The sequence below is a fragment of the Gopherus flavomarginatus genome, chromosome 6 (genome assembly GCF_025201925.1).
Source record: "Gopherus flavomarginatus isolate rGopFla2 chromosome 6, rGopFla2.mat.asm, whole genome shotgun sequence".
In the NCBI taxonomy this organism is placed as follows: Eukaryota; Metazoa; Chordata; order Testudines; family Testudinidae; genus Gopherus; species Gopherus flavomarginatus.
In genome coordinates, this window is record NC_066622.1 from 104,933,338 (window position 1) to 104,957,836 (window position 24,499).

General features: G+C 40.9%; 1 protein-coding gene across 3 annotated transcripts in view; it reads right to left on the reverse strand.

Annotated features, from left to right (window-relative positions):
* The window catches only part of RNLS (renalase, FAD dependent amine oxidase), a 123,051-nt gene that overhangs the window by 20,792 nt on the left and 77,760 nt on the right, over positions 1–24,499 (reverse strand). For 2 of the 3 annotated variants that reach the window (XM_050959634.1, XM_050959635.1), the window contains exon 5: positions 19,065–19,238. The exons of the other annotated variant lie outside the window; for it this stretch is intronic. In XM_050959634.1, coding sequence (XP_050815591.1) covers positions 19,065–19,238 — 174 coding nt within the window. The remainder of the gene's footprint in view (positions 1–19,064; positions 19,239–24,499) is intronic. 3 annotated transcript variants of the gene reach the window in all.

The window sequence follows — 24,499 nt, forward strand, 5'->3', positions numbered from 1 at the left end:
CAAGCCTGACACAATTCCTAACAACTCTCAAAGCTCTAGGCCCCCAGAAAACATTCCAGCACAGAGCACTACTATGGCTGACTTTTGGGGTGCTCTTTCAAAGCCTCTCTCAACCACATAGCTCCATGCCGAGCTCTTGTAACGGCCCTTGTGCCTGGCTCTACAGTGTCAGTAGACAGCTACTCCACCTCCACCTTGGCGGCAGCTTTTCCCCCTTTCCCTCACAGATATTATGCAGGACACAAGAGGCAGCTATAGCCATTGGGATATTTTTCTCACTGAGATCCAGTTTGGTGAGTAAACATCACCAGCGTCCCTTCAATCTACCAAAAGCACACTTTGCTGTCATTCTGCATGTGCAGAGCTGGTAGTTGAATCTTTACTTTGGGCTGAGCTGGAGGCGGGAAAGGGATAGACTTAGTCCCCCAGAATCACTACTGACATTTCTATATTGCCAGTGGTAATCCACTGGTTGTGAAAGAAACCGGGTCTGCAAATACAGGAGAATCATGCAGCCTGTATTTGCAATGTTCATGAGAATAGTGCAGAGCTCTGTGGGCTCGATACTTCTGTCAGAGATGGCAGATGTTGAAAAGTGTCAAGTGGGCTTGTGGGATTTAAAAAAACATGAAAATTATGGGATAGGGATGGCATTATGGTATGGAGAAAGCTGCATTCTGAGAATTTGACCTTTAACTTCCAGAGATCCCTGAGTGACTCACTTCTATCCCATAACACATTGCAAAAATTCCCCAAAGGCATTGCCCTTGACAGCCATGCATAGCACACTGGGATACCTACTCTTGGTGGGCCACACTTTGCATCAACACAAGAACTCCTGGTGAGTACATGCAGTGCTGATGCAAACAGCTAAGCATGCATGCGCCTGAGCACTATACAAACTTTGTTGGCTGTGCACCGAGGTAACTTGTGTTGACCAAAGTTTGTAGTGTAGACATGGTCTTAGAGTGAGTGGCAGGGTAAGTGTCTATTTGTATTAATGAAAAAGTTTCTCTCTCTCTCAAAGAAGTTCACAGGTAGTACTTGAGATTCTTGGTCACATCTGGATTCTTGTATCATGTCAGTACCCAGTCATCTGTCTGGTTAATGCCTGTAATCTTTTTTCTCAGATGTGGACCAGGCCACCAATGAGCTAGTGCAGAATTATGGCTGCCAGTGAATGAAAAGTACTACTGTTAGACAGCATATTGCCCCTGCAATAGAACCTCAGAATTATGAAGACCTTGGGAATGGAGGTTGTTCATAAGTTTGACATGTTATAACTCTAAACAAAATGTTATGGTTCTTTCAAAAGTTTACAACTGAATATTGACTTAATACAGCTTTTAAACCTTACTATGCAGAAGAAAAATGCTTTTAACCATCTTAATTTAAATGAAACAAGCACAGAAAATGTCCTTACCTTGTTAAATCTTTTTTCAAACTTTCCCTTTTTTAGTAGTTTATGTTTAACATAGTACTGTGCTTTACAGTATTTGCTTATTTTGCCTGATTGCATACTTTTGGTTCTAAATGAAGTGTGTGGTTGGCCAGTCAGTTTATAACTCTGGTGTTCGTAACTTTGAGGTTCTACTATATTTCTAAAGTCTGCGGTAGCTTCCAGTTTGCTCTCTATTGCAATTCAAGATGTTGATTTTGATCTAGAATGCTTGATTGACTTGGGACCCAGGTAACTAAAAGACCACCTTTTCCCCTGAGCTTGAACTGAGGTTAGCCATATAGATTTTGCTCACAGTTCCCCAAAATATCTGGGGGACTAGGGACAGGGTTTTGCCAATGGCTTTTCCTCTTGATTTGACAGAGACTTCATTTGTCAACCTTTGGAGTTTGCCTGTTTTCTTAGGGCTCAGTTATGGCTTAATACTCCCAAGCCCCTGGGTGTGCTACACCCATTTCACCAACATTTAGGAGGATGCAGCATGCTCCCCTCTGCACATCAACTAGCTCTACTGGCCAGTAAGGAGTCAGAGCCTAGCATGTCGTCCTCACTTTGGGGTTGATCATGCATGTTGGGACACAAGCAATGCACTGTCCCTGCACCAGAGGCACAAAGGGGAAAGACTCCTTTTGCTTTCCCCATCAGCACAGTAGTCATTCATAAGCTGACTTTTGCTTGGGGGTGGGGGCTATAAGAAGAATTTTTTTTAAAAGTGGAAGAATATTTTTGTTACTTTGGGTTTTGTTGTTGCATGTATCATATCTTTACAAATTCTTGCACATGCATACAGAGAGGGGGCTTAGCTGAAAGATCACTAAATATTTTAATGAAATAAATATTCCTAACCTGCTGTGACTTGTTGCTGTGCTTAGTAGCCAGAGATTTTGAGATTGGGGCTGGTTTACAATCTCTCATCTCCTCTATAGCATGTACATACCAAACTTCAGAAAACAGTCAGTTGAGTTTTCAATTCCTCCTGCATACTACTCAGTCTGGAGATTTTCCAGAGTCTATTGAGTCAGAGTCTTGTAGTTTTGAAATATGCAAACTGTAAGGATCCAGTTTAGCCTCAAGCCTTTACTCCACAGAAGTACTGGCCAAGAGAATAGTTCTAGAGAGATTTTCCCAAAAGCTCTAGGGGGCGGTGGGGAGGAATAGCTCAGCCACCACACCTAACTACCTTAACGCTGATGCAAGGGGGTATGAGTGACAGCTCAGTTGTCATGGAAGTAATACTTGCAGTTTCCTCTCCCAATTTGCTTAGATCAGACTAGAGCATCTAATCCAAGTAGCAGTGCTTCTTGTCATAGGACTTTCTTTTTTTTTGGTGGTGGTGTGATGCAACCAACCAACCAACACACACAGCACTGTGAGAGACTATAGAAAAGTCAGTTAAAGAACTTAGTAATGGACAGTAATGTAAGGGACAGCATATTTAGACAAGTAGAAATAGAATGAAAGCATGAGTCTGCTCACAATTCCCCTCTCCATCCCTGAACCTGTGCGTTTAATGAATCCAAACAACGGACACAACCATGGTGAAAGTCATAGGTAAATTGGTGGATGACAGTTGGTTACAGCTATGACTACTTTAATGGGTAAGCAGCTGCTTTGACTGTTAACGCACATTGCCAGAATTCTTAGCATTCAGCACTCAGCTATTATTCTGGCAGGTGCACACTCACCTAAGAAAGACTTTTCTGCACCTGGATTTTCTTTCAGGTTTCCAGGCTTGCAGCAAACAAGGAAGTCCCATTTGCCATCATGACTAGAGACAGAAGAACAAAACATGCTCCAATGCTTTGCAGGTATCAGGAAGTTAAGTCTGGAGCTGGTTTTACTAGTTATAGGGTATGCCTACTCTGCAGTGTAAACCCTAGCTCAAACTCAAGCTCAAGCCCAAATCCCGCTTCCATCCTTACAGAATCTGTCTGACTCGGGCCAGTAAGCCCTCAAGATCCAGGCAGTAAGACCTGGCAAAGGGGTGGATCTGAGCCTGAGTCCCACTGGGACTCGCATCTAAACTACATAATTTTGCAGTGTGGGTGCAGATCAGGCCCATGTCCCCGGACTCGTGTCCTGAGAGTTCACCAACTTTATCCCACAATCCCTTGGGCCAGTGTTCCTTGGACTTTCTATCCCAATACTAGCCAATGGACTCCTAGGAAATGAAAGTAAACTTTCCTGTTTCAAATATAGCTGCTTGATGTTAAACCCTTCCATTTTACTCTGGCTGCTGAATTGCCAATACAGTGAACTGTCTCCTGAATTAACGGCCACAAGCATGATGAAGTCCTCTGCCAAGTGCACTGCTACCTGGTCACGGCACCTCACTGGGACTGTTAAATTTGTGGTGCCATGCAAGCAAGGCATTCAACTTCAGTAAGAGAAATGTCCCAAGAAATTAAAGACAAGCTGGCAGTGTTGGGGATTAAGCAGACCAGGGAGCAGATGAAGCCGCTCAAGAGTGACAACTGGAAATCCAGGGATGAGAACTGCACCTCTGGAAACTTGCTGTTATCCTGCCTCTTTTATGAAGACTTTGACTGGCTGCTGAGCACTGTGCCAAGCACTGAGTCCCCAGCAGTTCATGACAGCCTGGTCAGCTGGGAGGGTGATCTTCTGATCCCCGAATCTAGTATAGGATCCGAAGGGAGCCAGCAGCCGCTGGATGAGGCTAGTGAAGTAACTCTGGCGCTCACACCTGTCCCCAGGGAGGCTTTGCTGCCAGAGCAGCTGAAGTGTATCTTAGATCCATACTTGGTTGAGCGGTTTGGCGACTCCCTGGAGGAGCAGCCCGCCATGGAACTGGCTGCAGAAACAGAAGAGGCAGAAGTAGCCGGAGCCTGGCAAATGTTTGATTCCATGTTTATTGTTGGTAATACATGAATGGGAAGGATTTCAGGTTTCTGACTCAATGCAGTTTTTGTTACAAGTTGTGGGTCACAGGGTGCATCCACTAATGGCAGAATGCATGTGAGCATCTTGGCATCACCCCACCTACACCACGTGGAATTCAAAATGGAGACTGGGAAGTGCAGCATAACAATTTCGCATTTAACATCAAATTGTTACCAGATACTCCCACGCTCTTACAACAATGTGCTGGGGGTGTCGAAAGTAAAAAGCCTGTGTTGCCTTCCCATTTAGTATGCCACACCGTACAAATTAGCCATGCCACAGTCTGTAAACAGTACACTGTGTCGGGGAGGGAGAGAGTAAAATGGAAATATAGTGCATCCCTCTCTTCCATTAGTCCATGCAAGTCAATAACGTAGGTGCACAAAGCATCCCTGATTTTTGTTGCCCGTAAGCACCTATAACAGGTACACTTTCTGGCTGAGTGTACCTGTGCATGGGTGACAAATTCACTGTCCAAAATACACAATTTTTAATGCAGTCCAGAAATATACCAGGGAAATGGGAGGGGTGCAGTTCTTTGAGAACCCATACTACCATGCATGTCTGCATGTAGCCAATTGGTAGATGTGTTCTATAGCAGGCTGTTTCATAAGCCATAAGGAGGTAGTAATCCACATGGCTGCTAATGCAGCGTCTTATTGATTGCACCCATGAATTTTGACCTAATCATAGGTGCTGATAACTGCAAACTATTTCCATAGTCGGAATAGCAGAGAGGGAGTCAAATTTCAGGAAACGTAATATTTTCTGGGTCCTCCTCTATAAGACAGCAGCTCACTCCACTCATAGATACATTGCTTAGTCACCATAAGCTTGGAAACCTATGAGGTATCTGCAGCTGGTTTGCCACCAGTAGCTTGGAACAGAATGTTCCTTTGCCATTTAAGAATCTCCAGCATCGTTATGTCCTCCAGAATGTGGAAAGTTTGTAAGGATTGTAGTAAACCACGGCACTCTACTCTTCAAGGCCATTATGATTTGCAATTTTTAAACATACAGCACTGTAAATTTCACCTTAACATTCCGAATGCAGACCTTTCACTCTGATTAATTCTGTGTCCACAGAGCATCTGGGAACTTAAATGTTCTTCTGAGAATACAGAAAAGGTGAGTTTTACCAAGTATCAGTTTTGGCCTTATGATTCCAGAGGCACGTTTGTCTGAGGATGCGCTGATCCTTTTGAAATACTGAGAAAATAATGTACTGTTTGATAGCTGTTTTCAGGCCCTCCCAGCTCTGTAGCCCAGCCACAGCACAGTAGGAACCCGGGATTTTAAACTGTCATGGAGTGGTCAAAGAGGCAGTGTGTCAGTGACGAACTTACGAAGGACATCCTGGTCAGAGCCAGCAAGCAGGTACAATATCAAAGGGAAAAATTCATGGCAAGTGGGAAGGCACAGACAGACTACAGAGCATAAGGAGAGAATTGCAGCATGAGAGGAGAGACTTGCAGTGCAGTTTCTGGAGACGCAATGTCACTTGAGGGAGGAAAACTAACTGCAACAGAAAGATTTGTTTGAGAGGCTTCTTGGGCTAATGGCCATGAAAGTTCAGGCTCAGTTTCCACCTGCACCATGTCCCGATTCCCATTCATAGTAGTAAGTCCTGCAGACCAGGGATGCATTGGACAATAATATGGCTGGGTGGCCTAGGCAATGGGACTGAACACTTAGTTGCACAGGACAAATGTACTTCCTGCAGTCCTCTAGTCCTCCACTCCCATGCAGCAGTGCCATGTGTATGCTAACCACACTAGAAAGGGAAAAGAGAACAGGAGGAAAGGGGACAGGCAGAAGTAGGAGATTTATTTCTTTGCACTGGTTTCATCATTTTGCATTGTTCAACATTTGCGTTATGCACTTCATTTTATGACTGTTTTGGTGTTTTAATAAATGGCAGCTGGCTTGCCTGACAATTCTAAACTATTGTGGTTTTTTTGTAATACAGCCATGTTAACAAATAGAGGCTTTTATTTCCTTAAGAAAGTTTATTACCATCATGGTATCACATCATATAATAAGTGGATTTTGAAGAAGGCACAACTAGAAAGTTGTATCCAAATACAATTTCTCAATACATCTTTTCAGTTCAGTCCATAATGAAAAGCCACAGTTCCTGCCACACAACCACTGTTCCCATCCTCACTTTGTATAAGGAGTCATTTCATTATTAAATAGAAATTCATGACAATCACATCACCCATCCCATTGTTAGAATACAGCGATAATACTTTATTTACTGTTAACATTGTTTTACAAATACATGCAAAAACTAACTATTCCCTCTCTTCCATTGGTCCATGTAAGCCCATAATGTGGGTGAACAAAGCATCTCTGATTTCTGTTGCCCATGTGCATCTATGACAGGTCCACTTTCTGATCCACTCAGGCAAAGGGCTCACCTTTGGATTACAAAGATTGCAAAGAGCACAGCAGCAAGCCACAATAATGCTGACAGCAGATGACACTGGAATTCAAATGAGTCTGGGTGACCGAGTGCAGGGTAACAGCACTTGAGTCAGCACTCTGGTCACTGCAACTCTAATTAATTACTCCAGAGCAGACCTCATTAAGAAGAGCTGTACCTAACTCATGGGCTGAGGAGAACTTAAGAGGCTAATTAGGCTTTTAGAGAGGTGATACAAAAGGCACAGGAAGGAAGTGGGAAAGGGGGAAGCAGAAAGAGACAGGGAGAAAGAGATTTCTCTTTCTTTCTTGTCTCAGGAGCTGAAGGCTCCCTAGGACTGTAGGAGTGAGGCAAGATAGCGTATAAGGGTGAGGGAAACTAATACTGTAAACCAATTGCTCAGAGTGTTTTACCAGCAAAAAGGTCTCTGAGCTGTCTGTGGACTTGAGCAGAGGCAGGGGCAAGTAGATCCTGCCACAGTCTGAAATCCTGCTGGTGCTGTTTACCATCTGCCAAATGCACATTCAGCCACCATCCTACACCTACTGAAAGTCTAATTAAACACAGTTTCATAGCCGAAGGCAAAAGGGAGCATGTAGGGTCCTCTAGAGAATAACAGTGGAGAGTAACTCTATTTATGACAATGTCATTTGATGGGAATGACATCCTGGTCTGTCCAGGAAGGTAGACAGGCTCCTTATTGTTGCAAACTAAGGCATCCTGAACTTTTCCTATGCAGCCCACATTGGTATCCACAAATCAGCCTCTGTGGTTGACAAGAGCCTGCAAAACAATGAAGTAGTACCCTTTGCAATTTATGTACTCACCTGCTCCCCGAGAAGGGCAAACTATGGGTGCATGAGTTTGGAAACCCTATTCTCTCAAGCCAGCAGTTACTGCAGGGACATTGTTTAAGCCAACTGCCTCTGGGTAAATCACATGCCTGATTGCCTCAAAAAGTTCTGCCACGACAGCCCCCATAGATGACTTTCCAACACCAAACTGTTCAGCAACGGACCTGTACAGGTTGAGCTAGCCAGCTTCCAGATGGTTATAGCAACCTGCTTCTTGTCAGGGATGGCAGCCCTCATGAATGTGATTGATGGTGGAGGGTTGGAGCAAGCTTCTTGCAAATCTCCAGAAATGCAGCTTTCTTCATGCAAAAGTTCTGGAGCCATTGCTGGTCTTCCCAGCTCTGCATGGCTATGTGATCCCACCAGTCTGTGCTTTTGGTCCTGCTCTAGAAGCACCAATCTACACTACATAGCATCAGTAACTACATTGAGCACTGTGAGCAGCATCAGCCAGTTTGAGTCTGCCATGTCTGTATTGTCGTCGTCCTCTTCCAAAAGTGCCTTCGGTAGATCAGAAAATGCCACTGAAATGTCCACCAGATGCCCTGCCCATTTCCTGACACAGGCATGAAACTGCAAGCAAGGCAAGTTCTTCAAATGGTAACTCCTCCATGTTGCCAGGAGCATGTACCCCAAAAGACTGCTCGGCAGGAAGTGCTGGCAGGCTGCAACAAGTTCCTGTAAAGTGCCTTGGGATGAACAGTAAAGTTTTCCCACAGTGCACCACAAACTAAGGACTAGAGCTGCTACAGCTGGGGAGGATGCTAGGAAGCCTGGGAAAGTCTGGTTTGGCTCAGCTCTGTATAGTGCAGTATAGATGCATGAGCGACGATGTGAGACGTGGGTCCAGAAATTCTAAACTCAGGGTTAATATTCAGTGTGGCTGCTCAAACCTGGGCTTATAAACACCATGCGTGTGGGCTCGAGTCCCACAGAGCTGGATTTACACTGCTATGTAGATATACCCAGAGCCATTTAACCCACATAAGCAGGCCTCAGTCTCTTGACTTTCTTTTAGGTAATTCAGCTGTGACTAGTGCAAGGGAAGTAACTTCTTCCTGCATTTTTCTTCTTGATTTTCAGTCTCCTTTGACTTCAGGATCTACAGCAAATATACTGTTTTGAAGGTGGATTCTGTCCTTTAGCCTCTGGGCATCTTTATCAAGCTCCTAACATTGGTAGCTCCTCTCAAACCCACTGGCTCAATGCCAATAATTCAGTTTAACATCTGGCTATTCAGATCACAAGGGACAAGTGAGAAATGATCCTTGAAAAATATTGGACCTATTGACAGACATGTGTGTTAACAAGAATTCACTAAAAGGCATGTCCGAAACAGGTGTTTTTCTTCAGCTGATCAATCTCTTTATTTTCAGTAACACCACCAATAATGCAAAGGCAAAAAACTAACTTAATATAAGTTCATACACTGAGTTTCTTATGAATTATGAAGGACATAGTCATAAATTGATTTGTTTTTCTTGTTTTACCATGTTACAAAATATTGACAAAAGGCAATACTTGATTAAAGGTGAACAATTCAGAGATTAAATCCATCCCTTTGAGGCTTCATTTTACTTTCAGGTATACAGAAGAGAATAATATATTATGTTGTGTTTGGAGTATTATTTCAATGGATTCTTTTCCAAAACCTGCAAACAAGCAGAAAAGGAAAGTGGTCTTTTCATGCATTTATATCTTGCAAAACACACAATTTGGCAGGGAAGAGAATCAGAAAATGAGATTATGAGATTCTGAATGGGAGAGCTTCATGAAATGTACTTATTTGTATTTGACTTGGATGGCATTCACTTTCATTAATTTTGTGGTTTAAAGCACTTAAGCAAATTATTATTGTTCACTCCTTTTTAATGCCCTTCAGAAATTCCTGACTTTTCTATAAGCTGTTTTTCCAGGAAACTCAGTTGTATTCACTCAAGTTTGACAGGTATATTTTAAACTTTTAGCTCAAAAGAATCTTAATTAAAGATACAATTCCATATCCACGATGAAGCAATTCATCAAGTCTCTAGCACCAGAGTCTTAGCTGAAAAATGACTTCTGTGTTTAAATAGGGAATAAAATTTGAAAAAATATTTTGAGCTCTTTGTGTCAGTTCTGTTCTCTTTGCTTTGCACTACTGAACAGGCACAAGGTGAACAGATTCTGGCTGGAGCTGGTCCGCAGAAAATTCCCTTTGTGCAGGGGAAATCTCTGCAGGCGTGTGGATGGTAAAGGTGGATGCTGTGGCAGCCACCCCCTAACCTTTGGTGAAGGGAAAGGAATGAGGCATGCTAAGATCAGGAAGTGGTTGTATCAGCAGAGCTCCACTACACCTATCTTCCACTGGCATAAGTTAGAGCAGGCTCTTAACTGCTCCAATTTCTGTAAGGGCTAACTGGCACGTGATTAGGGAGCTGCAACTGGCTCAATATTGCCTCCACCCAGCATCCTAGCAGAGCTTGGCCACGGTGGACAATTGAGTTCTTTCATTTTTCAATTTGTTTTAGTGCTGTATTCTGACAACTCTTGTTGTGTAATACTTTACTCTTCAAGTACTGCTACTGATTTCAGTGAGGCTACTTACAGAATGAGGTACTACTCAAACCAAGGGAAAGGTGTCAGAATGTAGCGCTTAAGGTTTTAAAGAAACTTTGGTATAATATAGCACACAATATTAACAGCTTAAAAACTCGATCACTTCTTTAGTCAAGTATATAGCTGTGCAAGGCTCATTAGTGGCTCTGCATATAAAATAATGAAATCTCAGCTAAATAAAGACACTTCTAAAGTTCCACTAAAGAGAAGGCAAAAAGTGAGGTTTTGTTTGCTTAGTCATCTCCACTAGTTTGAAAGGGGGAAGGAGACTTTGAATGGATCAAACTGAACCACACAGGCTCTCATGCAGAGAATACAGTGGTTCATTTGTTCATAAGTATTTTCTCTCTTGTAGCTTGTAAAAGCTTCTGTTAACTTTAAAAATAAAACAAAGAATGTTGGTCCAGAAATTCTATCAAGTTGGCTGTGTAATCATTCAATTTAGAAGAAAATTTAGAGCTTTCAACATAGCATCAATCTGTGATCAGTGTGGTGATGTTTGTTACCAGATGTGCCCGAAAACGTCTGTGTAATTGATGTAAACAATGAGACGCTTCTGGCAAACTGTATCGTTAGCTCAGCTAAAAAGCTGAGTTCAGGAATATTCAAAGTTTAGTGCTCCATTGGCAGATGGTAAATCATCTGACTACGTTACAATGTTGCTTAGCACAGGGTCACTCTCTATATATTTTGTGACCTGAGAATTTAGCTCTGATTCTGCGATGCCTGGCATCCCTCAGTCTTGGGATCAGTGAAGCTGAAAACTATACCTTTATGAAGAGAAGGAAGAAATGGAAAATAGTAGATTTAAAAAGCAGCAGCAGGTTCAGAAGACAAAGGCCTAAAAACAGTGAGAGATTCTAGTCTGTGAGCTGTTTTAATTATATAAGAGACTATTTGGTGAACATCTTGCATCCCTTTCCTCTCTATTCTGAATCTTGATCAGGTTAGTGCTGTGTTTCCATGCAAAAGAATAAGGAACATCTGTACTCTTTAGTCCTGTGTAAGACAAGGTCAGAATTTGGCCCTGTGTGAAGGACCCTATAGTTTTTCAAATAGCTTTTGCAGTGAATATTGGGCAGTCCTCACAGAGAAAAGGGCAAAGTTTCTGAAAAAATAAAATAAAAGTCAGCTGTATTTGTCCAAAGATAATTATACACCCTAAGAGAATATTATGTGCTTGGCCTGAACTGCTGATCACTATTCAGTTCCTATGCTAAAAAGATCCGACACCGACAAGACATTACCACATTAACACCCTTGTTCTGCCTCCACAGAGGCGCCAAGGACTGAATGTACAGAGAATGAACATCCTCACTCTTAGAAGTGGTTGCGCTGGCTCCTGACTGAAGCACGTTTGTGGGGAGTGTGAGAAAACTTGTACAACAGCCTGTATTTGCTGTATCTGCTTTATGGTTTAGAGAGAAGACTCAGTAACTTTCGACAAAACAAAAGCCACTGTGAACTCTGAAACAACTAACAGCCACACCCTAGTTTCTGGCTTTAGCAAAACAGGAAAAATTACTTCCATGTAATCACTAAAGGTGTCCAACAATACGGAAGTCCAGAAAAATATTCCCACTGGGTCTAACACTAGTTCGGCTGAATAATAGTACAGCTAGAAGGAACAATGTTCCTGGGGAACAACAGCCTGGGGGGTGAGGCCCATTTTCACCACTTGTTTGGTTATACAGTGCCTGCTTCCCAACAGGTTTAATAAATCAGAGGCAAAAACTGTTCTGGTCACCAGAGTACTGTCTATATTGGGAATCCCACCATCATCAACAGGGGTTGCTGGGAATTTTTTAGTGAGTCTCTCCCTCACATCAGTAGCTAAAGGGACTAATTAAGCTAAGTTTGCAACTCAATTTGCAAATGGAGCATATTTATTTATAAGGCTGCCATAAGAACAGTGTCATCTTTCACAGAGGAAAATCCACCATGTTTTTTTCCCCTCATGTTCCTGGGAAGTGGAGGATACCAGTGTCACAAAACCTGGAATTAGAAGAGAGAGATTTAAAAAGGAAAGATATTGTTTCCCGGTGGGTAGATTTTGATGGCAGTTAATGTGAGGCATGGGATACTTCCTTACATTATCCAAAAAAATCCAATTTGATTGTGAAGAGTTGGGGGCGGAATTCTGCTTTCTGTTAGGCAAAATAAACTATTAAAACTAAGCAGGCAACTGACAAAAGAGAGCATAAATGCCACTCTGCACCAATAGCAGCAGAGAATCTGGGGCCAAAGGGGAAAGGCCTCACTTGTTCCTGAAACCTTGTGGATAAGGCCGAACTACCTCACTATTTGCAGGAAAGGAAGAACGGTCCAATTCCTCAGACTAGAAGAGAGGTCAGGATCTAGGTTTAATAAAATTACATCTGAACTAAAAATAACTAATAAAATTCTAGACCCTAGAAAGAAACAGGAAAAATACAAAGCATTTCCTCCAGAATGTCAGTATTAATGGAATCTATTTTATAGGTTGGTAAAAGAACAGACTGATCTTGAATGTCTCTTAAAAATTCCCATGGTTTGCAGAAGTTCTTTTATTCTGCATGGTATCACTTTAATATATGTACAATGTCTTAACAGGGGTCGGCAACCTTTCAGAAGTGGTCTGCCAAGTCTTCATTTATTCACTCTAATTGAAGGTTTCGCGTGCCAGTAATACATGTTAACGTTTTTAGAAGGTCTCCTTCTATAAGTCTCTATAATATATAACTAAACTATTGTTGTATGTAAAGTAAATAAGGTTTTTAAAATGTTTAAGAAGCATCATATAAAATTAAAATAAAATGCAAAGTCCCACGGACCGGTGGCCAGGACCCAGGCAGTGTGAGTGCCACTGAAAATCAGCTCGCGTGCCGCCTTCGGCACCCATGCCGTAGGTTGCCTACCCCTGTCTTAGAAGAACTCAAGTAAGGGGAGTATGAGCAGCATTAAATTTTTTATCTAATATTTCTTTATCCTCATGGATAGTTTCTGATTGGCTTCATAACAAACAGGCAGACTAGGCATGAGATTATCAAGGAAATCCACATGTAATAAGCTGTAGACACTCTTCCATGAGACAAAGCTTTAGCTGTTGCCTATTCCTAAAACTGCTCCATCAGTACTAAGGGATAAAGACGTCTCCCCTTTACAATGTAAAAAGGATACTTAAGAATTATGCTGAGCCTGAAAACATGAAAATGTGTCTTCTCTTGCTTTTAAATTATATAATGACATAGCTGAGGATAAGAGAATAAATAAGAAAAGAGAACTTGCTACCTTTTTGTATGTCATCTGTCTTTATTCCTATAGAATGTCAAGATTCTGCAGTCTTACAAATATGATTTTTGGAATAATTTTGCTGAAGAATTCCCACTGTCCTTTATAAATATTGATGGGATTTTTAAAACAGCCTTTTGTCTAACTCTTTAATATACATACATACTATGCAGAGAAGTTAATATACAATAGAAGTAGGATCTTTTCAAGAACACTACATCTGCAGGTGCAAGCCTCATTAAAAAACAATGGGTCCACTCCTCATCTGGTGTATATAGGTGTGACTCCATTGAGGTTACTGGCTAAGCATACTCCATGTAGATACTAGGAATGGTGCAATCAACGAATAATCTTTACTATTGATTTTTCTGTTTTATAATATACATCAGGAAGGTGAGACAGCTGAAGTAACTGATACTGTGGTTGTTCAGGAGCTAGAATCCTCAGATGAGAGTGAGGATATATAACAGTTGCATTTTAAAACCCTGTACAGATTTTACTAATGCAGGGCTTGGTACAGCCCTGCAGGTGCCACAGGATTTAGTTTGCAACCTCTGAGTCCCTAGGGCCTTTATGGTGGAGGCTGCCCATGGAAGCCATAGAATCAGTGCACCACTTGGATGCCATGGCCTACCCACTCCTCTCTGACTCAGCCCATTGTGGGGTGTGCTTGCCATCTTTGGACCCACCACAGTAGGAGCTGGAGTCAGCTTGTGTTGATGTATCCTCCATCAGAGCAGACTTGCTATTACTAGGCCACAGGGTTCCTCTAGGCCAACACTGAAAACTGCACAGAATAATTTACCATCACAGAAATCCAGAGCCTTTTGTTTTGCTCCTGAATCAGAGTATTCAAACTATATCAGTTAGTCTCTATTTACACAGCTAAGTTCTGCCCTCACCTATGCACTGGCACAACTAACTGATGCCAACAAAGTTGCATGGCTGTGAGATCAAGTTTGGTCTATAGTAGCTGTGTGTAGTAGATTCATAGGACAGTGGTTGGAATTTCTCTCTCAATGACATACTGTAAGTGTGATAGGACAGACTCTGCTCCCTCCTCTTTGTTTGCAGATCCCCCTACCCTTTAGGAATAGGGATTTGGGAAACCAAAGCAAGAGCAGCTCTCCTTTGCAGAGAGGGAATACATTAACTATTGAGTTTATTACAACCTCTGGGCGACTGTAGCGGCTTCAGAGCTGCTCCAGTGGAGGATTCCTTCCCCACCTATCCCCTGTGAAGATCAACGGGGACTCTTGAGCACCTCTCAGGATATCAAGGTGCAGTTATAAGGATACTGTACATTTTCTTATACAGCTAATGGGTTTCCTAGCAATGATACACTTTAATGGTTTGCATCTTCTGTACAGTAAATACAACATAAAAGATTTGTTTACCTGATCAATAGAGAGAGGTAAGCAATGCCTATGTGAAAGCACAGTAATGCGATAAGTGATCATAGTCCTTAAAAGTAACAAAATTACTATTCCTGTATTATTTCTTCGCTTACGTCTCATCTGCCAATCTGAGACAACTGACTACCTTTGATAACAAACTGCATCCTATCATGATTTTAGTAACAGTAAATTGTTCACTTTTATTTGGAAATCTCACCAGTAAAAAGTCAAACCACCACTATAAAGTGCTATTTATTTCTTGTTCCTTATCTTCTGTCATTTGCTAAATGAGTCAAAATGATAATTACCAAGTCTTGTGTAAACAACAAAAAAAGTTGGTACTTCTGTAAAGAGCAATAGAATGTAACAGCTATTAATAATCTTGTCTTTGTGCAGACAGTGTATGCATATATCTATTTTAGCAACATCTATTACTTTGAAAAATAACTGAAGGCTGTAGTGCTCTTCAAGGCTGCAGTTCTACGTTGTTTGCCAATAAGTTTTCATCAGCAGTGTGAAACCAAGATAATATAAAATCTTTGCTTAACTTATTGTGTATACATTATTGTACATAAAAGTAGTGGGGCACTGTTCCTCCCACTATGTTTTGTGCATGCATCCGATGAAGTGGGTAGATGAAGTGGGTATTCACCCATGAAAGCTCATGCTCCAATATGTCTCAGTCTATAAGCTGCCACAGGACTCTTTGCTGCTTTTACAGATCCAGACTATCATGGCTGCACCTCTGATACTTGACATGTTTTGTTTGTATCTTAATATTTGCCACTTTTTGTGTGTGTGTGTGCATAAACAACTATTTCTTACTTAAACACAATGTACACCTATCAAGGGTGCACTAAGAGAAAAATGAAAGTGTAAACTATTTATATATATACTAAAACAAATCAAAGAAAACTTTGTAAAACAATGTTTCAGTTACTATACCGCTAATATAAGTAAACGACAGATTGAATGCTACTTGTGTGTGTGTGTGTATTCCCGTAACATTAGGAGTTGTGTATAAAGAAATGAGAATCTCTCCTTGACAGTTTACGTGTGCTATTCAGATGTTTATATTTTTATTTATTAAAATATCCTTAATAAACAGAGCAAGGGCATGTCTTTCAAACCTCCCAAGCTATGCACGAGCACCCACCATCAGAAATATTTCCCTTTCCTTGATAACATGCATTATTCTCCCACTCCACTACTAGTTTTCTTGGAACAAAGTTGAAATTTCTATAATTCAAGTTAACAAGGAACAGAGTACAAAAGAGATGGCTGGCTGGCTGTTTATATGTTGTAATGAGGCCTTGTGGGAGGCAGTTCATCTGCAATTGCTGGTCCTCAACTTGTTCAAACCCTGCAACTGCTAGACAGTTCATTCCTCTTGAGAAATTGCACTTTTCTAAAGAATTTATCATCATGATATTTTGGAGCCTACACTACTAGGTGGGAAGTGTGTGTCATCTGGAATATATACATTTTCATAATCTTTAGTAGCATATTAATATGTCCAAAACACTTGCTACACAGCTCGTTAATTGTGCCATCAGTAAACATCACCATCAGTCAGTATGCCTGGGGTAGTACGAGTCACTGGCTAAAACAAAACCTGAAAAAGACGCCAGGTGATTTTGGTCAGAAAAGTGAAATACTTAGAAACAATGGCCCAAACTACATCATCACCCTCAGTTTGGGGACAGGCAACCTCTGAACATCAAGGTGATGCAACAGTAACAAGAAATGCCTGTGATCATCCCCAGTGGCCAAGTGGGGACCTGGCCACATCAATACAGAAGTTTCTCACCTCCAATTCTGACTACCACAATTAGCTACTGTAAATGTGAGGATGGAAGAGAAAAGCAGGAAGTTTGAGCATGCAACAGCAGCACAGCGAGACTTAAGCATATCACTTTGGAACTTATGTTACACTGGCTCCTTGTTCATGACTGGATTCAGGTCAAGGTCCAGATGGTGATCTTTAATGACCTCACATGAGCTGCCCTTGGGAGATCTCAGGAATGGCCTCTCTCTCTGAGACCGACTTGACAGCTGTATTATTTGGGGACGCTGGAGTTAGAAAACAGGGTGAAAACTATATAAGCAGGAGGCAAGCCTTTCCGGGCAGCTGGCCCATAGCTGTACCCTTACACCAGTAAGTGAAACAACCTCAGGTTTTCTTGCTGCCTGAGGGAAATATGAGAATATCTAATTGCCACAGCTTTCCCACAATAATAATGCTAAAGAATGGCTTGCCTTACTTCCTAAAAATGGTAACTAATACAATAATAGTTTTAAAATTCCATGTATTTGGCATTGTGAAAGTAGAATGAATTATATTGTAAAAATAAGAATGAATTAAAGAAATGTTGTATGTACCTTTAAGCAGAAATAAGAAATGTTGAAATACAGGTGCCAGGAAAAGAAACATTAGGCATAAACAATGGTGCTAATGGCGAAACATTAACAGAAGATCGGTAATAGTTAGTAAGGAAATAAGATATGCATGTCTAGCCCAGGTAAACTCATCAGATTCTGCTTCCTTTGTTATCTTGTTAATTTATCGCTCTTTTATCTGTATAAATAAGATAGTTTGTGTCTTGCATGGTGCTCACATTATCTGGGTGTTATTAGCAGAGCGCTGTGCTAATAAAACAGAGTGGTCTGACAAACTGTGAGTCCCGAGTCTAACTTTGACAGCATAATACAAGGAAAAATGCATTCAGTCTTTCCAATATGATTGCTTTATATAATTTTGTTGATGTTTGGGAAACCCTAGAGATGGGCACACCTGAGTACTTTCATAGATAGATGCTGATCAGTGCATATACAAAGTATGAATTTAAACTCAATCAGTCCAGACTGAACAAAATAGATTAAAAAGAAATATTTCTAGGTTCATCTGCTTGCATATAAAACCATGCTTCAGTTTGGTTAATTAATACTACCTTGTATTCATATAGAGCCTGATTCTGAAAATCCTTACTCGCTCATGTTGTTCAGTAGTTCACATCACATTTTAGCACAAATCTCCATGTGTTTTGCAAAAATGGATAGATTATTATTCCCATTTCACAGATGAAGTAACAGAAGTTAACTGACTTGTCAAGGTCACAGTGAGTCAGTGGCAGAGCTGGTAAGAGAAATTCAGATCTCCTTATTCCTAGCCCCATGCTCAATCCATTAGACTATAGAGGTCCCAGTTAGATTTTTGAAATAGTTGTGTAGTTGGGACGTTCTAAGAAATGCCACCAAATATAAGTGCAAGAGATTTAACAAAGGTAGTTAGAACTTCAATTCACTACAATTTAGTGATAACAAATTTATGCCAATTTTTATTTTCCAAGAATTTCAGCAATATAGGATTCACATTCTGCCCTCCCCACCAATAAAAAAACAAAACAAAAACCCCAAACTCAGCACTTCCCTTGCACCCCAAAAAAGATTAACGGTTCACAAAAAATTCACATTAGAAAGTTGCCTATAGTTACTTTTAACATGATCCAAGAGTTGTAGTTTTCCCATGGGATTCTTGCTAATGATGGTTACTAAGTACAGTATAATATCTGTTTTTATGACCATCTTCAACAAAGAGATGAGACGTGTAAGACTCACAAAATGCTTGCTAAGCTCTTAACCAGCATTCTGCAGAGTAGTCAGGTGAAGTAATACTGTACATACTGTAATATGAAAGATTTTCCATGATGAAAAAATAAACTAGTTAACACTGAATTAGACTGATCAGTCTTGATTATATAATTCATTAACAGTTCCAAGAATTCTCAATGGAAAGATCAAGAGTTGTAAAATAATAGATGATGGTAGATAAACTGGCATGTGCATGAATTAATGTTTAAATAATAGAATGAAGACTATTTCTTGGAATAGTAACATTTTGATGTTTTAAATTCTCTGACACTGTTTTCATAAACTCAGTAATACAGACCATGTGCTGGGTGATAATTCTCTGAAAACTTCCCTGGTTTCATAGTGCATTTTTATTACAGGCCAAATGTGACATTAAATTTTATCCCCTGTGGCTTGGAGTTAAATACTTGCTCTGTTCAGAATAGCAACACTCAATTAAACAGCATTTTTCATGATCTACACCCTTTATTGTTACTGTGTTTAAGGGAAATAATAGGAGCACTGACCTATATTGCGCTTCTTATTATCGATGGAGATGAAGCGTATGCAGGGATTATTGGTGATGTACTGTGCAGCCCAGGGGACATCAATCCATGTGCCAGCTTCATAAAAGAGTCCCAGAGCATAACGAGAGGAGTAGCTCACAGATTCCAATTGCTGCTTTTGACTTTCCTTAATTACTGTAGAAAAAAATATTAGACAATCACTTTTCTCTCAGAGCATTAAATTTATGCATACGATAGCTAAGCTGATTAATTTTTTCCTAAAACAGGACTAGGATACTCAAAGTCTGTTTATCATTTAATATTAAAAGCTTAAAGCTTCTTATTACTTTCTGCGTGATTTATCCAAACATTTTAGAGGTATGGTATTAAGTGCCTCCAAGATACACTCAGTTTTCGTTAGTGGTTTATATCCTATTTATCCAGTAGCAGACACTGATTTAAAGCTTTTATGAGAGGAGCCCTTAGTCCTGGTGTACTCAGTGGGACTGCTCATGTGAGAAAATTAAAGTAGCCAATACACTATTGGTTATGTGATTGCCTAAACAAAATGGTTGCGCATATCAACAAACTCTTTATCTAGGGACCCTTGAAACTTGGAAAAAAAATTGTGATTTAGGTCCTGATTTTGTAGTCTATCCCATTTCAACAAAGCAATTAAGTTTAGGATTAATTTTAGGGATTGGCTTACATCCTACTGATATCAGTGTTAATTAATACTGACTTAAATGGGATTTAAAGCATACGCTTAAAATTAAGCATGTGCTTAAGTGCTTTACTGAATTAGGCTTTAAGGCTCAGTTTTATAGGGGGTAGATGAAAAGTACACTGAACCACTGACAGAGCTACTGAGCATAGCGCTTTGTTATTTATGACCCATAAAGTGAAATAAATTGAGAAGAATGGCTACTGCCAGGTGAACAGCAAGAACACTGGGTCCAGCACACAGCATGAAGCACTGTTCTTCACTGGCTGAGGAAGATTATGTTTCAGGGGAACAGTGGGAAGCATTTTTGTCAGTGCATGGTGCTCACGGATGCCAATGCTTTATCTCTTCCAAGTGCATAAGAACATAAGAGCGGCCGTACTGGGTCAGACCAAAGGTCCAACAAGCCCAGTATCCTGTCTACCGACAATGGCCAATGCCAGGTGTCCCAGAGGGAGTGAACTAACAGGTAATGATCAAGTGATCTCTCTCCTGCTATCCATCTCCACCCTCTGACAAACAGAGGCTAAGGACACCAAAGTACACTCAAGCACCACAATTCATGATGAGCAATAGGAAGAACTGCAAACTCTAAAACAAAGGAATTGCTCTTAATCCATCTAGTTCCGTGTCTTCTGTTCTTGTCCTATTTTAACTCTTTATTATAATCTTGAACTCTATTCAAGCAGACAAATGATAAACAACTTGAGGAGCAAGGGAGAATAAAGAGAAACAACTGAAATAGTTTTTTACTATTTAGCAGTAAGTGTTCTTTGTGCAAAAGTCAAGATTTAAGCTACCACCACCATAGAAAGGCTAGAGAAAAATATCCAAAGGAATTTAAAATAAAATGTGATTCTTTTAGCTGCCTGTATTTTAAGCTTATTTAGAAGCTTTTAGACCAGTTCTAAATATTTTTTTCCTGTTATTAACTCTTTTCTCTTTTTTTTCATCTTTATTAATTTTGATTGATTTTCATAATTTTGTAATCTTTATAAAATGGAGAAAATTTTGTAGCAGCAGATGACAAACTTCAAAAATTATTGCTTCATCTGAGCAAACAGCAACAGTTACACTATTTTCCGCGACAAAGGCAGGGTACAGATTTTTGTACCACTAAAGTACATTGTTAACAAGGTCTCTGAGACCTGAAGTTAGTAGATAATAAAGATGAAGTTCAATTATAGGCTATCAGAGGTCTCCTGTCATATATGAAGTTTCTCCTTCCATTATCATGTTTTACACATTCAGTATCATAAAACAGACAAGAAACCAGTCTAGGAGAGACAAAAGACCAACAATCAAAACACCTAGCTTTACACTGAATTACATCAAATGCAAAATGATTAGCAATCTTTATTAAGGAATTATTAGGTATACTGAATACTTGTATCCAAGTATAGTTCTTATGGTATAACACATACCTAAGCAGCAGCATAGCAACTGGATAATTAGTGACATTTCAGCAAGAGGGAATAGATTGATTTTATTCCGTTCTTGTTAGTGTCATACTACTACCAAAGCAATCTTCCTCCTGTAGTAATTAACATACATCAAATGGAAAAATGATGGTGTGGCTGGCCCTGCCACTTGTGAGTAATGGTGCTGTCCCAAACTCCTAGCAATAAAAAATTTATAACACACCAGACCACCACATACTCTCTCTATGAACTGACACTTTATTGGGATGAGGCAACACTGTAGGATCCAGGATTATAAATCAGGATTTGCAAATCTGGTGATTTCATTCAGGAACTCTTGAATCAGGAAATGTCTGTCAGGAGCTGGAATCCGATAATGTCAGGACAGAATTTCAGAAGCTGATGCACATTCTAAACTTGCTCAGCTTGGTCTCCCCTCTATGTATAACAATTCCTAATGTGTACAATTCTTACTAAATAAACCCCTGAAACCTGCAAATTATGCACATTACCAGTCCAGGTTACCGTGTGTTTCCATTACTGTTACCCTCATCATCTTCTCCCTCTTGCCTGTTCACTCTGTCCACTCTTATGTCCACTCTGTAATTAGGTTATAACTCTTTGGGGCAAGGATTATCTTTTAGAACTTTATATGTCTGTATAGCAACAAACCCACTGGGACCTTGGATACTGACTGGAACCTTGTGGTGCTACCATTATACTACTAATAATAATAATTAATAATACAATATAGTAGTAGTAAGTCTGTGAATTTTTAAGATAGTTGTGTCAAGTACCTTTTCTTTCTAGGCTCAAAAGATAAAGGTGGGCAAAGCAGACATCAGTATAAGATGTCATCTTTTCCCTAAAGAGACAGCTGGGAGTTATTCCAACAAACCACTATGCTTAAAACCACTGCAATTTGTGTGGTCTCTGTAGGGTACGCAGCTTGTACAAACCTGCTTGCACAAAGTATCAATGTTTTCAGAAACCATTGTTACCAGAACCATTTCTAGCAGCTGTTCATTCAGCACCTGGTTGGAACAAAGATAGAGCAGCTTCTGCTAAATGCTCGCTCCAGAACAAAAAGAGATTACACTTGTCCAGCATTGCCATTGTTGTTATTGTTGTTAGTCTTCGCAATGAGATACCCCTACTCAAGCACCCTCAGGACCCAGAGCTGGGACCCAGGCAGTGTCTACCCTCCCAATACCACCATGTGGCCTTGGGGAAAGAAACAATGAGGAGGAGCCAGTCGCAGACCAAAGCTGGCAGGAGCAGCTGCGGAAGCAGCTTGCACAGGGACCAACAGATGCTGCTGCCTCAGAGTATTTTCTACATTTTTTTTACTGGACATTTTCTGACCAGTGTAGATTTGCTGTTAGCTCCAACCCTCTGGCTCCCACTCCCTTCCAATCTGTTCACCTCAGACACATTTCACAGCTTCCCTTCATATTCCTCCTTCCTCTTCTTACCTGCTTTGGCCCTCTCATTGCTCTGCTTTCCTTTGTCTTTCCATTTAGCTAATCCTCTCCTAACAAAAACAAGCTCATGGAACTAACATCACATTTGCTATCATCACCTTGTTCACCCTGCTTGTGTATTCTATCACTCCTCAGGGCAGGGACTGTCTACCACTCTGAAGTAGTCTACACTTGCAATCAGGAGTGTTATTCACAGCTCGCATTGACATACTTATGACAGCTGTCACTGAATTAGCGCATGAAAAATTGTGTAGTGGAGCCAGGCAACGGTGAGCAGCAGCATGGGCTAGCTGTACTGAGTACATAGCCACGAGCTTGGACTCAGCATAGCTAACTTATGCCACCATTGCCTGTGCTACCCTGGCTATGCTACTATTTTTGGTGTGTTAGCTCAATGACGCTAGCGTATGTCTACAAGAGCTGGGAATCTCATCCCCTCCCAACTGAATGTGAAGCCATTCTCTCTCTTTGTACTGAGCTTAACACAATAGGGCTCCATTCTTGGCTGGTCCCTAGGAAGTAATATAAAAACCCCCTATGAATAATAATGTTATGAGCCCTGTGGCCTGACGCCCTAGCCTAGACTGTACAATGGTTACTACTGACGCATGTTGGTGAAACAGGACTTCGGCTCACAGCTGCTTGAGAACTCCAGATGTGAAATCTCTGCTGGCATCTGCTGGTGAACAGGGGGAAATGACTCAATGGGCTGGGCCTCATTTGCATTTTGGTTAAGCAACAGTTTGGGGTATTCTGGTTAAGTTTTGAGCCCAGGGGCAATAAAATGCTATTGACTCTGTTGGGAAATGGAAAAAAACCCTGACTGACACTAACTGTGCCTGTGGCCACCATGACCGACACTACAGTCAGGCACAGTTGGATATGGGACCCTGAATCCCTGTAAACAGTGACTATGAAGGGAAAAACAACAGAGAGTCCTTATGGCACCTTAGAGACTAACAAATTTATTTGGCATAAGCTTTCGTGGGCTAGATCCCACTTCATCAGATGCATGAAGTGGAAAATACAGGAGCAGGTATAAATACATGAAAGGATGGGAGTTGCCTTAGCAAGTGTGAGGTCAGTCTAACGAGACAATTCACTTAACAGCAGGATACCAAGGGAGGTAAGTGGTAAGTGACTCTGATTTTCTGCTGGGAGTTCTTCTCTGAAAAGAAGAATTTTGTGAAGGGTTTTGGATACCACTGAGCACTGTCTAAAGAGCTGAGTTGGAACAGCTACAAAACAGTGAAAGGCACAGAGTTGAGATAGCTTTAAGATGATTCATGAGCTGAAACTGCAGAAATATCAGCAGCCTATCCAATGGACTCTGGTGTGGGCCTCCCTAGCCAGCAACTGAAGCTGAAATCACTTTAGCTGGGTGAGGCATAAGCCCAAAGCAGTCCAGGAAGCACTGACCTGCCAGAATCCTGGGATATCTCTGGCCCAGAACAACGAACTGTGAGTGGGGAACTAGGGAGGAGGAAAGTGGCTAGAATGCATTAGCTACTCAGAAATGCAGGTGGAAGTCTGAGGCTGGAATGTTGTGAAGACACTCTAAGGCCGGGAGTCTTAACACACAGAATTTGTTAATTTATTAATTGCTGGTTTTCCCATGACTATTCTTTGTGTCCCCTCCACATGCAGGTGCCTCACCCGTAGAAAGCTCTCTTTGTCTAGCAAAGACCGGGGGGATCAGTGGCGTAGTTAGCTTGATAACTGTGATACTCTCATAAGGGAAGTTTCTTCTGTAGCCCTAGATGTGAGAGGTTGGCAGATGTCCTGAAGCATAAGAGTATAGGTCCCTCCCAATTGTTTTAATTCTAT